The 12,451-nt window shown below is 37.8% G+C and overlaps 1 protein-coding gene across 1 annotated transcript in view; it reads left to right on the forward strand.

Annotated features, from left to right (window-relative positions):
* The first annotated feature begins 2,670 nt into the window (after window positions 1-2,670).
* Window positions 2,671-12,451, forward strand: part of clu (clusterin) — a 13,779-nt gene continuing 3,998 nt past the window's right edge. The window contains exons 1-7 of the mRNA XM_037685603.1: window positions 2,671-2,811; window positions 5,881-6,040; window positions 6,169-6,317; window positions 7,763-7,933; window positions 8,038-8,208; window positions 11,204-11,402; window positions 11,504-11,644. Of these exons, the coding sequence (XP_037541531.1) occupies window positions 5,926-6,040; window positions 6,169-6,317; window positions 7,763-7,933; window positions 8,038-8,208; window positions 11,204-11,402; window positions 11,504-11,644 (946 nt within the window). The 5' untranslated portion in view covers window positions 2,671-2,811; window positions 5,881-5,925. The remainder of the gene's footprint in view (window positions 2,812-5,880; window positions 6,041-6,168; window positions 6,318-7,762; window positions 7,934-8,037; window positions 8,209-11,203; window positions 11,403-11,503; window positions 11,645-12,451) is intronic.

The following is a 12,451-nucleotide window of genomic DNA, read 5'->3' on the forward strand; positions in this document are numbered from 1 at the left end:
GGAGTTAAAGGGAGTTTATGTTGTTTGTGTAATGTTATAGGAGCAAAGTGATCAAAAGAGCTCTTTAAATACAAGAATAAATAAATAATTTAGCAGCTAGAACTGCGTCAGATGATTCTTTTATTGAAACAAATTTAAGAATAATTTCAACAAAACTCTTGCAACAACAGATGTATTTATCTTAAATAAATAAAAGTATGTGAAGATATATGTCATAGCAGCCAAAAGGTTCCCAGTTTTAATCTGTACAAGGAAATGTATGTGTAGTTTGTGTGTTTTTCTTCGCCAAAACTATACATGTTAGCCTACTTGGGTTTTTTTGAGTGAGTCTGCATGATTGTTTTGTTTGTTTGAGTTTTTTTATGTGTGTGTGTGTGTTAGCCTTGTATGAACTAACGGCCTGTCCAGGTTTTATTTTGGTTCCAGTTTCAAGCAGTCCTGGGTGAGCACCAACAGTGAAAGTTAAGCCGTTCTCTTGAATCTGTTTTGAAACTGTGTCTACAGATGTGGTTGGTGGAAAAACAGATTTTATATGAGTCACAGTCTGAATGAATCAGTGTTTGTCTCTCTGCTCACAAGCTTTGTGTTCTGCCAGTAAATCAGGAAAACTTCTGGAAAAGTCCCCTAGGACGATCAAGTCAAAGGCAATACACATTATAGCTACAGGAAAATAGATACAATTTCAAAATAAATGTTAGATTTTTTGTCAAATTGTGGAAAAGTTTTGTATTAAATCTTTTAAATCTATTTGGGTGATGTAAATGTTACATGTTTACAACCTTACAATTTGAAATTCGTCATTTATGCAAAGCACTTCAATAAAGTTTCTTTTATTATTTAAAACTTTGTTTATTAATTTAAACTTCAGTTATAACAAATATTTCCAGTTAACAAGCATGAACTGTGCACCGAAGAACCCCGCTAAAAGCACTGAAAAACGTCATGCACTGTCATTTAAATCTTTTCAATAACTTACATAATATTAATATAGTATATAATTAATATATAATATAATAATTTCAATAATAATAAATTAAAATCTACTTAAATCTGATCTCTCTAAACAAATATGGCGTGTTAGCAACATGCTAGCACCCTAATAAACATAATGAGCTTGCCCTGTAATTTTTATTTTATAACGACATATGTTGTTGCGCAACTTTTCCTAAATGTTAGAACATTTTGTTGCGTTGTTGGAATGTTAAATAAGTGATTTATTGAGCAATAAATGTAAATTACCTGTACAGTGATAACGATGCTACCATTAGCAACGAGCTAACACATATTAGCATATTTTCAGAAAACCAGCTCTTACCAGCGTTTTTAGTCGTCTCTTTTAAAAAGTCACATCTTCTTGTGTAGCTTGTGCTGAAAGTAAAGCAACAAATTGTTTTTTCATTGGGAGGTTAAGTAAGAGTTTTGATATTGAAGCTAAAAAGCTGTACACAAAATGGTGCTACCATTAGCAACTAGCTAACATATATTTTTAAAGAACTTTATTAACAAAACAAAACAGAACAATACAACAAGATACAAAAACAAGCTCTCGCTGCATGTCACAAAATAATGGGTTTTACAAAATAATGAAAGAAAAAAAATACAAAGGAGCAAAACTATATGAGAAACTTTAAACAATAAGTTTAGATATTTGTTGTGAGATAATTCTAGCAGTTTTCCAGTTTTTTATATATACTTATGCTTTAAATTTGTTCAAGCTAACATTCAGTTCAATTCAACCTTTATTTATAGAAGTCTCGAGAGAGACACAGATGACAACAATCATAAAAATGCATGTAAAATGAAAAGTAAATGGAAGAAATTATCTTTTTTTTTAAAGCGAAACAAAAACAGCTACGTTATTAAGCAATATGCTTAAAACAGGAACATGTCTGCTTTGGTTTTCCCATGAACTTGTTTGAAGCTGCTTAGAGAGGTCAAGAGCTTCAGCTCTTTTTTCAATATGTTCCAAGAAATAGGAGCAGAGTAGGAGAAGGCCCTTTTGCCTGGTTCAGTCCGCACTGAGGGGACACTGCAGGTAATAATGTCCTGAGACTGAGCGCACGCTGTAGCTGCACTCACGCAGTGACATGTAGGAGGAGATGTATGAAGGCAACAGACCAAGAAGTGATTTAAAGATGAAAATGTTCCAGTGGAAGAGTCTGTGTGAACTTAATAATGACCACCAGTGAATACAGGGTGCAGTGATGTGTACTTTATGGGTCTTAAAAGAAAGTATGTTTTTTATAAATGTGTTTTATTAAATTTATTTTTATTAAACGTATTTTCATTAATATCGTTTTTCATTAAATGTTAGCATATTTGTAGAAAACCACCCCTTCCAAGTGCATTTATGGCTTTAGTCTCTCTAAATGTAACAAAATGTACCAGCATTTCAAATCTGTTTTAAGACACGTACATCTTGTGCAACTTTCTTTCTTTCTTTCTTTTTTACAAACTTTTAAAACATTTTATTCTACTATAAAGATTAGGTATGAATTTTGAATTTGAAGCTAACAAACAATATATTGACTTTAAATTATTAAAAGCTTACTTAACGCTTACTGGCGTTTTAATAAACCAAAATAGTTGTTTTGGTTTTAATCCCAACACAAAACGTTCCAATTTGTAGTTTTATTTTGAAGGGTCAAGCAGGAAGTCACTGTCAGACTGCGTCATTTTGACGCCTTGGATGCGGCAGGGACGCACTTTCTCTCTGAATCCGGTTTGCACGGTTCCGTTAGGCTATAAATACTGGCAGCTGCCGAACTGGTGCAGCGTCAGACGGTCCACAGTCACTGGAAACCAGCAGAGGTGAGTCAGAGAGGCTCTTATTTTTAAAGTCCCTGCAGCTGTAGGTGATGCTCATCCGGATAAATCAGTTTTTATGTTTACCTTCTGAGTGCTAAAATAGCATTAGAAACTTTAATGAAACGTCACAGTGTAAAATTATGACTCCTAATAATTTTAGTCTTTTCAACAGTTTTTTAGCTAAAACTGCTGACGTGTTGATTACTGTTTATATTGCTTACTCATGGGTGTGACCTCCATCTTTGGATATAAACAACGGGATTAAGGCCGGTGACGTCATTCTGTGGGTGGTTTACCCATCATTTATTTTAGCCTTTAAAGCTGTACAGGAAAAAAAAAGCATTAAAATAAAAAATAAAAAGTATTTTTTACTTTGTAATTTGACAAATGTTAAAGTAATATAGAATGAATACATGTTATGTTTTATTATATTAGAATGCTCTGTTGAAAAACAAACAAAAAAAAATACAGTTTTTTGTGTCCTGGTTTAGGAATGACCTTGATTTTCTCCAAGTTAACCCTCCAAATCCCCAAACACCTAAAAATAGGAGGACAAGAGGCCACAATGTGCTGTTTGCAGAAAATGTAGTTCAGATTATTACATGGGTGCTCCTTTTTTTTATTGGGAATCTGGAAACAAGCATCAGCGAGGTCACCTCCAGATGTTTTGTACACAAGATGAACCCACTCATTTCATGGTGAACGTACCTTGGAGACGATGCAGAATAAAGAAAAAAAACTGCATAAAAAGAGAGAATATAATCATTTATCATGCACAGTCATCTCACAAACATAAATGAAGGTCATGAAGTTGCATTTTGTGCTGACCGTACCACATTTATCATTAATTTGCACGATTTTCAAACATTATAACAATAGTTATAACAGTTTGTACATTTTATTTTATTCTTTCCTGATTGAATCAACATGTTTCAGTACAGCAGTCTCTAAATTCATAACTTTAACGGCAGAATTTGGGAGAAAAGAGTTCAAATGTTGTACAAAGCAGCTGGAAAATTATCTTTTGACCAAGTGTTGCGAGTCAAGGAATGAACAGTTCACAAAATAACAAGTGAAAGAAGTTGACGCTAAAAATATATTGATGAAACGGAAGTGGGAAAAATTGATAAAATCACGAATGGCTGCGGAGATGAAATTAAATTGTTCTTGTTACCATAGAAACAGGACGTGGTGGTGGACAAGCAGGTGACTGTGAATGAAAACAAATAAAAATTTAAAAAACGGGATGTCTCTGTTTTATATATATATATATAATAGTCATATATATAATATCAATATATAGTCATCAGCATCTATAGCATCTCTTAATGAAATGAGGATAACGAATTACAACAACAAATAATTTCCCTTTGGGATTAATAAAGTATTTTTGAATTTGAATTTGAATAATTAAACAATCAAAACAGCAAATAATTCACTAAAACTCAACATACTGGCCGTTTCCTGGTTGAGGCAGCTGAAATGTATTAATCTTTGTTTTGATTTGGCCAAATCTGAAGCGTCTTGTTTAATCTTTAGACGTGACCTTGAGGAAAGAGCTGGATTCTCATTTCTGAGATAATCCTGAGAAAATCCTCCTCACCGCAATTTGAGGCCAAGACTCAACGGTTTGATCCGTTTAATGCAATGAATCCAAAACTCAATAATATTTCTTCATTAAAACATAATTTTTTCACCCATTTCATTTGACAAAAGGCTCCGACTAGAATAACCAAGTTAAATAGTAATTGTTAGGAAGAGTTGCTCAAAGAAAGTTAGTCATTTTAGTAGAACGTGACATTTTGCGTAACCTCGTGTGATAATTTAAGCTCTAACAGGATGTATCTGTGCTCAGAGCGTGTGTTGTGAATGACTCACAGCTACTACCACATCAAACTGACTGAAGTCAACATTTTAGTGGCGCTAAAAGACTGATTCGCTGCAAAGGACAGCTTGAATTAGGTCGTTTCCAAGAGTTAACGTGTAAATGTGCACCCAATCTGAGAAAACTCTCAAGATATTTTACTAACAGAGGGATAGATTGGACTCCTACAGTTAACGGATCGTGCTCAGAATATGGTTTGAGCATCAGTCTCAGCTTCACCACATGAAGTTTCAGTAGAGTGTCTGTGAAACTGGCGGACTTAAACCTGCTTCTGCTAGTTTTTAAGGTCACTTATCTTGAATTGGCACACATCCAGTGGCTAGGCAAGTTTTATTACAGTTCGTCCATGAGATATTTTGCTAACAGACAGACAAAAGTAGCAGCAGCAGCGAGCGATACCAAATCTGTGTTCTGACGGACGTTTAGCAAAGTGAAACAAGAAATAGTGCTTTTAAATATTAAAATTGTAAATAGTATCACATGTATATTTCTGTGTCGTGTTTTTAATGTCAACAGAGGGAGTTTGAGGCGTCGCCATGGAGACAGTTTTTTCGTTGTATAAGCTTCCAGCAGCCGATGAAGGCATGAAGTTCCAGAAGACAACAATGAAACTTCATGTCTCCAAAAGGCTGTAGGTGAACCCAAACAATCCACCGAAACAAAACAGAGTTCAGGGAAGACCAGAGTCCAGATTCAGCCTTAGAGAAACGCACACGGGAAAATCTGCACATAGATGAGAGAAGGCCGGCGCGTCTGTTCGATAAATTCCTCTCCGTTTGCCCATTTTTTGTGTTTGTGTGCTCAGGTGGGAAGGGAATGACGAATAGTGTTAATAAACGGGCACACATCAGAGCGAGAGGAAATAAACTGATGGATCAACAGAGAAAGTGCTGTTCTGTTATATAAAGCTTCTGGGGGGGCACAGTGGGTCAGTGGCACAGAAAGGGCTGATCTGAGGTCAGTTCGGTCAAAACGTCCTCATGTTTCATGACCGAATGACCAACAATGATCAGTTATTTTTACATTTGCTGAGCAGCAGGAAAAACTGCTGAGCAAACATCTCATTTTTCTTCTGGGCGGCCTCTCCACAGCTCAGGGCTCCCTCTGCTGGACACGTGGCATCATTACAACTTTAAACCAGCCTAGGTGCATTTTACATGAAGTAATGTGACATTTGTAATTTCCAGGTCTTCTTCGTTACTTCTTGCTGCTCCTTCTGAGAGTCAGAGAGGATGTTAATGATGATGATGAAGAAGAAGAAGTGGGCCAAGGAGTCCCTGGCAGTTCTGACTCTTCTTCTGGCCTCGGCCAACTGCATCCTGCCTCCGTCCAAGGACGACCTGAACGGTAAGTTTATGGAGATCATTCCTAACATTAAGTTTCTTTTTAGGACATCATGTGGACAATATTCAGATGTGAAAGTCTACGTTTCAGGCAGCGACACACACTTTTTGTGCGTTGGTTGTGATTCACAGAGATCTCCGTCCTGGGGGAGAGGTACCTGGACAAACAGATTGAAAACGCCATTGACGGCGTGAAGGAGATGAAGAGCGTCATGCAGAAATCCTCAGAAGACCATAAGAAGTTTGTGGACGCTCTGGAGAAAACGAAGCAACAGAAAGATGTAAAAATGAAAAACCTGCCAGAGATTTGTCTCAAATAGAAACAATAATTACATTTAGTGAAAAAAAAAAAGTAGGTAAATAACACTGTAAGCAAACATGTTATTAAATCAGACTACGAGGGAGAAAAACATTCTTGTAAAATGCAGAAAGTCTGCTGAAATTTATTGCAGAAGCTAAAACAAGGTTGATAAAGCTATAAAAAAAAACACCAGCCAAAAGCAACACTAGCTATAAGCTAAGTAGCATAAGGCTAGTTAAAAGTATAAAGGGCTAACTTAAAAGGTCACAATGCTATTTAAAAGCTAAAAGCTAGCTTAAAAGTAAAAGTAGAAAAAGGCTAGCTGAAGCTAAAGTTAGCCAAAAGTAGCAAAAGACTAACAAAAAGTGTCAGACTTGCTATATTAAAAGTAGCAAAAGATGAGCTACAAAATAGAGTATCAAAACAAGGCTAGCCTAAAACTAAATCTTGCAAAACATTAGCTAGAAGCTAAAGTTAAAAACGAGGTAGCTAAAAGTAGCAAAATGCAAGCTAAAAGCAGCAAAGGGTTTACTAAAAGCTGAAAGTAACAAAAGACTAGCTAAAAGAAAAAAGCTAGATAAAAGTAGCATAATACTATCAAAAAAGCAGCAAAAATCTAGCTAAAAGATAAAAGCACCAAATGGCCCAACAGCAAAACCTTAATTAAAAGCTTAAGTAGCTAAATACTAACTTTAGGCCAAAAGTAGCAAAATGCTAGACTAAAAACTAAATGTAGCTAAATAGTAGCTAGAAACATCAGATAAAAATGGGCTAGCTAATATCTAAAAGTAGCTAAATGTAAGCTAAAAGCAGCAAAAAGTTCACTAAAAGCTAAAAGTAACAAAAGGCTAGATAAAAGTAGCAACATGCTATAAAAAACAGCAAAAGACAAACACAAGGCTAACTAAAAGTAGCAAAATGTTAGGTAAAAACTCGTGTAGCTAAAAGCTAGCTTTAAACCAAATTGGCAAAAGTCTAGCTAAAAGTTAACAGTAGTACAAAAAGTAAAAAAACAGAGCGGATGCTGAAGTAGTTTTGAAGAGAACAATTTTTCTGAAATAACTGAGGAGCTCTTTGTGTTTTTATTGGGAAATTATTGTAAATTAAGTCAAATATTGTGAAAAGTGTAAAAGTTACAAATAATCAGAAGTGTCATTATCGTCTCCTGAATGAGCTGAAAGATCTGTGGTTGGCTAAAAAACACAAAGTATGCAGAAGACGTTTGATTGCAAAATACTTTTAGGAAAAAAATAAACCTGTAAATCAATAGTGTGAAATGTGAATCAGTATTAGCACTAATAAAAAAACCCAGACCAAAATACCTTCTGAAAAGTATTATAAAGTAAAAGTACACATTTTACTTTTAACGCGTGACAAGCGTTAATTTTTCCTGAAGTTGGCATTAAAATGTGAGTTGTCCCGCAGGAGGCGATGCGAGCGGCTGAGGAGATGGAAGCCAAGCTGGAGCAGGAGGAGGAGGTTTGCAACGAGACGATGAAGACTCTGTGGGAGGAGTGCAAGCCCTGCCTGAAGAAGACCTGCGTTAAATACTACTCCAGAACTTGCAGCAGCGGATCTGGACTGGTGGGACGGCAGGTCAGGCACATAATGACTGCTTTTCACATTTTTTTATTTTTATTTTTTTAAAGGACTTTCAGGGTTTGGTTTAAAGCTAAACTGTGTTCTTTTGTGAAGTGCAGCTGGAGGACGTGCTGAACAGAACGTCCCCCTTCTCCATCTGGATCAACGGGGAGCGGATCGACACCCTGGAGCAGGAGGGGCGGCGGCAGAACAAAGAGTTCAGGAACCTGGAAGAAAAATACACGGAGATGGAAGACGGAGTGGAGAACATCTTCTCAGACAGCATGAAGGTTCCGCTCAACTCACGTCAACATGCTTTGATTTGTACAGAAGATAACTGTAGAAAAACTGGATCTTCTCATGAGATATAAAGAAATGGTTAAATTTTATATTCTTAAAGAACAGTGTAGTCAGAACCTTAACAGGTATTTCCACCCAGAGTCATCTTTAGATTGATCCAGATGGAGACGACATTGCCTTTTTGACGGTCGGAGAATGGGCAGGCTGGTTTGAGATCATAGGAAGGCAACATACCGTAAGCTCAAGAAACCACTTGATGGAAGTCTACAGAACTAGGCCTGTCGCAATAAACAATAAATCAATTAATCGCATGATAAATGAAAATTATCGACCTCATGTTCATTTATCGGCTTTATCGTTTCTTCTCGTCTCTCTCTTTCTACTGAAGACACTGGATGACAAAAAGGCTCAACTCTGGTGCTCTTCACTGACCCCTCTGAAATATAATTTTATCAGATAATATATTAACTTAATGAAATGTCTAGATATATGTATCCTGTTTTGTTATTTAGAATGATGTGTTAAAACATGATCTGATTCCGTTTACAGTAGTAAATGTAGTTTCAGCTACATGCCTACAACTCCCAGACATTCACGCACCCACCCATTACAGAACACAAGATGGCGAGATATTATTGGTTGAGAGCTGGGTCACATGATAGAGTAGGACTTCCCATTCGTTGATGGTGGTGACGACTCCAGGGGGTGTGGTCGAGCTCTGAAGAAGATGGGTTGTCTGTTTACGTTCGGCGCCATTGTTCATGACCGCATGGTGGAGTTACAACGGCCCAGGGCAGGTGATCTTGTACTTTACATGTAAAATAAACCTTCTGATATGGAAGACAATTGCTCCACCTCTCCCTGCTTCAGATCAGAACACATTCTTACACCTCCCTTTCTCTTTTCTTTTTAAAATCTGTTTTAACTCGCGTTTTTGGATCGTTAAAAGCAGCTAAGCTGAGAAGCTAAGCTAACAGGCCGACCTCGGGGGAAAAAAACCTCCGTCTTGTCGAAGCTCCAAAATTCACGTTTGAAACCTGTGCCTTTGTCTAAAAAGTTGTTTTTTTTCTCTGCAAAAAGAAGCTGAGAACTTGCTTACTGATTTTTTAAATTAAAAGCTTTGTGTGAAAAATCAAACCACGCCGTGCGTCCGCCATTGTGAGAACCGAAGAGAAACAGCCCATGTCACGTCAAGGGGCCTCCCTCCCATTTTTCTTAAAGAGACACGCTGCTCGCTCCCTCACTATCCATCCTTCTGTACTGCCATCTAGTGATCAAAAAAGGTACTGCACACAAAACAAATGAGCATTTCTTCTTAAATATGACAAGAATTACTAATTATTGTCAAACTTCAAACAATATTATCATTTATTGCAATAATTTCTGAGACAATTAATTACCCAGCAAAATTTGTTATCGTGACAGGCCTATACAGAACACCATCACAAACCTAGAAGCCACACCAGTCAAGTTAGCTAACAGGAAACTGAGGCGATGATTCACTCAGGTTCGCCAGAATCTTGACAATTAGAGATTAGAAAAACATTTTCTCTGTGGACTTCCACACAGAAAGTACTTCCTTATTAAAGTCCACAAACATGTATGTTAGGTTAAACGGCAGTACAGGTGCATCTAAAAATATTAGAATATTTCTCGCTAATTATTTCAGAAAGTGAAACTCATTTATTAAATAGATTCATTACACAGAGTTTCTTTTTTTGTTGAAACGTTTCGTCCTTCATCCAAAGGACTTCATCAGTCTGAGGAGCCACAACAAACTCAATCCCACAAGCAGCACATTCACATAGTGGGCCAACCAGTTTGATGGTGATACGATGGTTTCTGGAGTCCGCCCTCCACCCCGTCGATTGTTACCTGGACTACTGAGCATGAACTTTGATGTTTTGAACCACTTTGGCTGTGGCTGCCTCAGAGGAGTGGACAGGGGAGAGGGCGGACTCCAGAAACCATCTTATCACCATCAAACTGGTTGGCCCACTATGTGAATGTGCTGCTTATGGGACTGAGTTTGTTGTGGCTTCTCAGTCTGATGAAGTCCTTTGGATGAAAGTCTCAACGAAAAAATGAACCATCCAGAGGAGCTGACTCAACTTTGTTGGATTTTTTTTATCTGGATTATTAAGCATAAACGTTGATGTTTATTTCTTGTAATTACGATGGACAAATAATGAAAAACCAAAACTCACTGTCTCAGAAAATGAAAATATTCCACGGTCAGTTTTTGGTACCTTCTGCAGTGCGGGCCGGTTCCGAGTCCTGCTGGAGAATGAAACCAGTATCTCCATAAAGCAGAAGGAAGCACAAAGTCTCTAAAATGTCCTGGCAGATGCTGAGTTGACTGGATTCAGAAAACAAACACCAGCAGAGGACATGGACCCAAACCATCACTGACTGTGGAAACTTCACTCTGGACTTGAAGCTACGTGGATTCTGGTCCTCCTCTCTTCCTCCAGACTCTGGGACCTTGATTTCCAAATGACGTGAACATTTACTTTAATCTGAAAAGAGGACGCTGGACCTCTGAGAGACAGTCCAGTTCTTTGTCTCCTCAGCAGGTGAGACGCTTCTGATGTCACTGGTTCAGGAGTGGCTGGACGTGAGGAACGAGACATTTGCAGTTCATGTCCAGGAGTTCATCAGCTGACCAGGATGTGACACCAGGAGTTCACAATACTGACCCTCGTCACAATGTTCTAGTTTTCTGAGACACTGAATTTTAGTTTTTCATTATTTGTCAAACATAATCATCAAAATTAGAAGAAATAAAGGTTTGAAATATTTTACTCTGTATAATGAATATATGTGTTTCTCTTATGAAACGTTTTCACGATATTCTATTTATTTTTAGATGCACCTGGACTTCATTTTCTTTCAGCGTGTGTGCGGTCCTGTGAAAACCGTTTAAAGGAACCAGAGTTCTGTCTTTGGGACCGCTCTAACCCGTCATCTGTGTTCGACTCCCAGGTGGCCGATCACGTGCACCCTCCGATGTTCTTCTTCCCTAAATTCCTGGCGCCGATTTCTCGCCACAGCAGAAGCATCCGCACGCTGTTCCACAATCCGTTCCCCGACTTCCAAAGTTTGTTCTCCCCCCTGATGGAAATGGACAGGAACCTTTTTGGATCCATGATGGACCCAGACTCTGACCCCCCGACTAACCAGGGTAACTTTTTATGACCCGTTCATGCAGGTTAGCGAGAAAAGCTGTCGAGCAGCATCGCGATGACCTTTAACTAACGTGCACTTTGCGTGTGCCTGTTACAGACGGCAGCGTGAATGAGGACGTGGTCATCACCAAGCCTTTTGGGAACGGCAAGATGACCTGCAGGGAGATCCGCCGCAACTCGGCCGGCTGCATCAAGTTCCGCGACGAGTGCGAGAAGTGCAAAGAAATCCAGCATCTTGGTCAGATTACATATAACAATCACACAGCCTTTAAAAACTAACACGAAGAAAAACAAACTCATTGACTGGACAAACTGCTTTGTCTTGGAAAATACAGCGAGCGCTAAATGACTGCTGAAATTTACAGAAGCTGAAACTGAGCTAAAAAGCTTCTCTTTAAGCTGCTTCACACGCTCCGGTTTTGATTTGACAAAGCTCCACAGATGGGAAGTGAAAGATGTAGCTTTTTGGATTCTTAAAGCTAAAGGTGGAAAAGTCTAGCTAAAATTTTAATGCAGCAGGGTGGTAGCTAAAAGCTAAACGTTGTACGTTCTAGCCACAAGTTCAAAGTGGCAGAATGACAGCTAAAGTAAAAGAATTGTAGCTAAAAGCTAAAAGTAGCATAAGACAAACAAAGCAAGCATACGGAAGCAGATTTAAGAGGGAAATGTGTTTGATAAAGATTTGAAAAGATAATGTATTTTATTCAACCTTTATTTATACAGTTTAGTCTCATTAAGCCTGGAGGACTCAAATTTACAAGAGAGACCTGTTTTAACAAAGAACACAGATGAGGTAAAGACAACAGTAGACAGTCATATAAAAGCATATAAAATGAAAAGTAAATAAAAGAAATGATGTGAAAACAAAACAAAAAACAGCTACATTGTAAAGCGATGTAAAATACTAAAAACAGGAACATGTCTGCCACCGTGGTGCTCCTTTTAGCTGTTAGCTACTGAGGCACTCCTTTTAGTTGTTAGCTAACGTGGTGCTCCTTTTAGCTGTTAGCTGCCATGATGCTCCTTTTAGCTGTTAGCTACCATG

This window comes from Nematolebias whitei, chromosome 12 (assembly GCF_014905685.2).
Source record: "Nematolebias whitei isolate Nwh7 chromosome 12, NemWhi1, whole genome shotgun sequence".
NCBI lineage: Eukaryota > Metazoa > Chordata > Actinopteri > Cyprinodontiformes > Rivulidae > Nematolebias > Nematolebias whitei.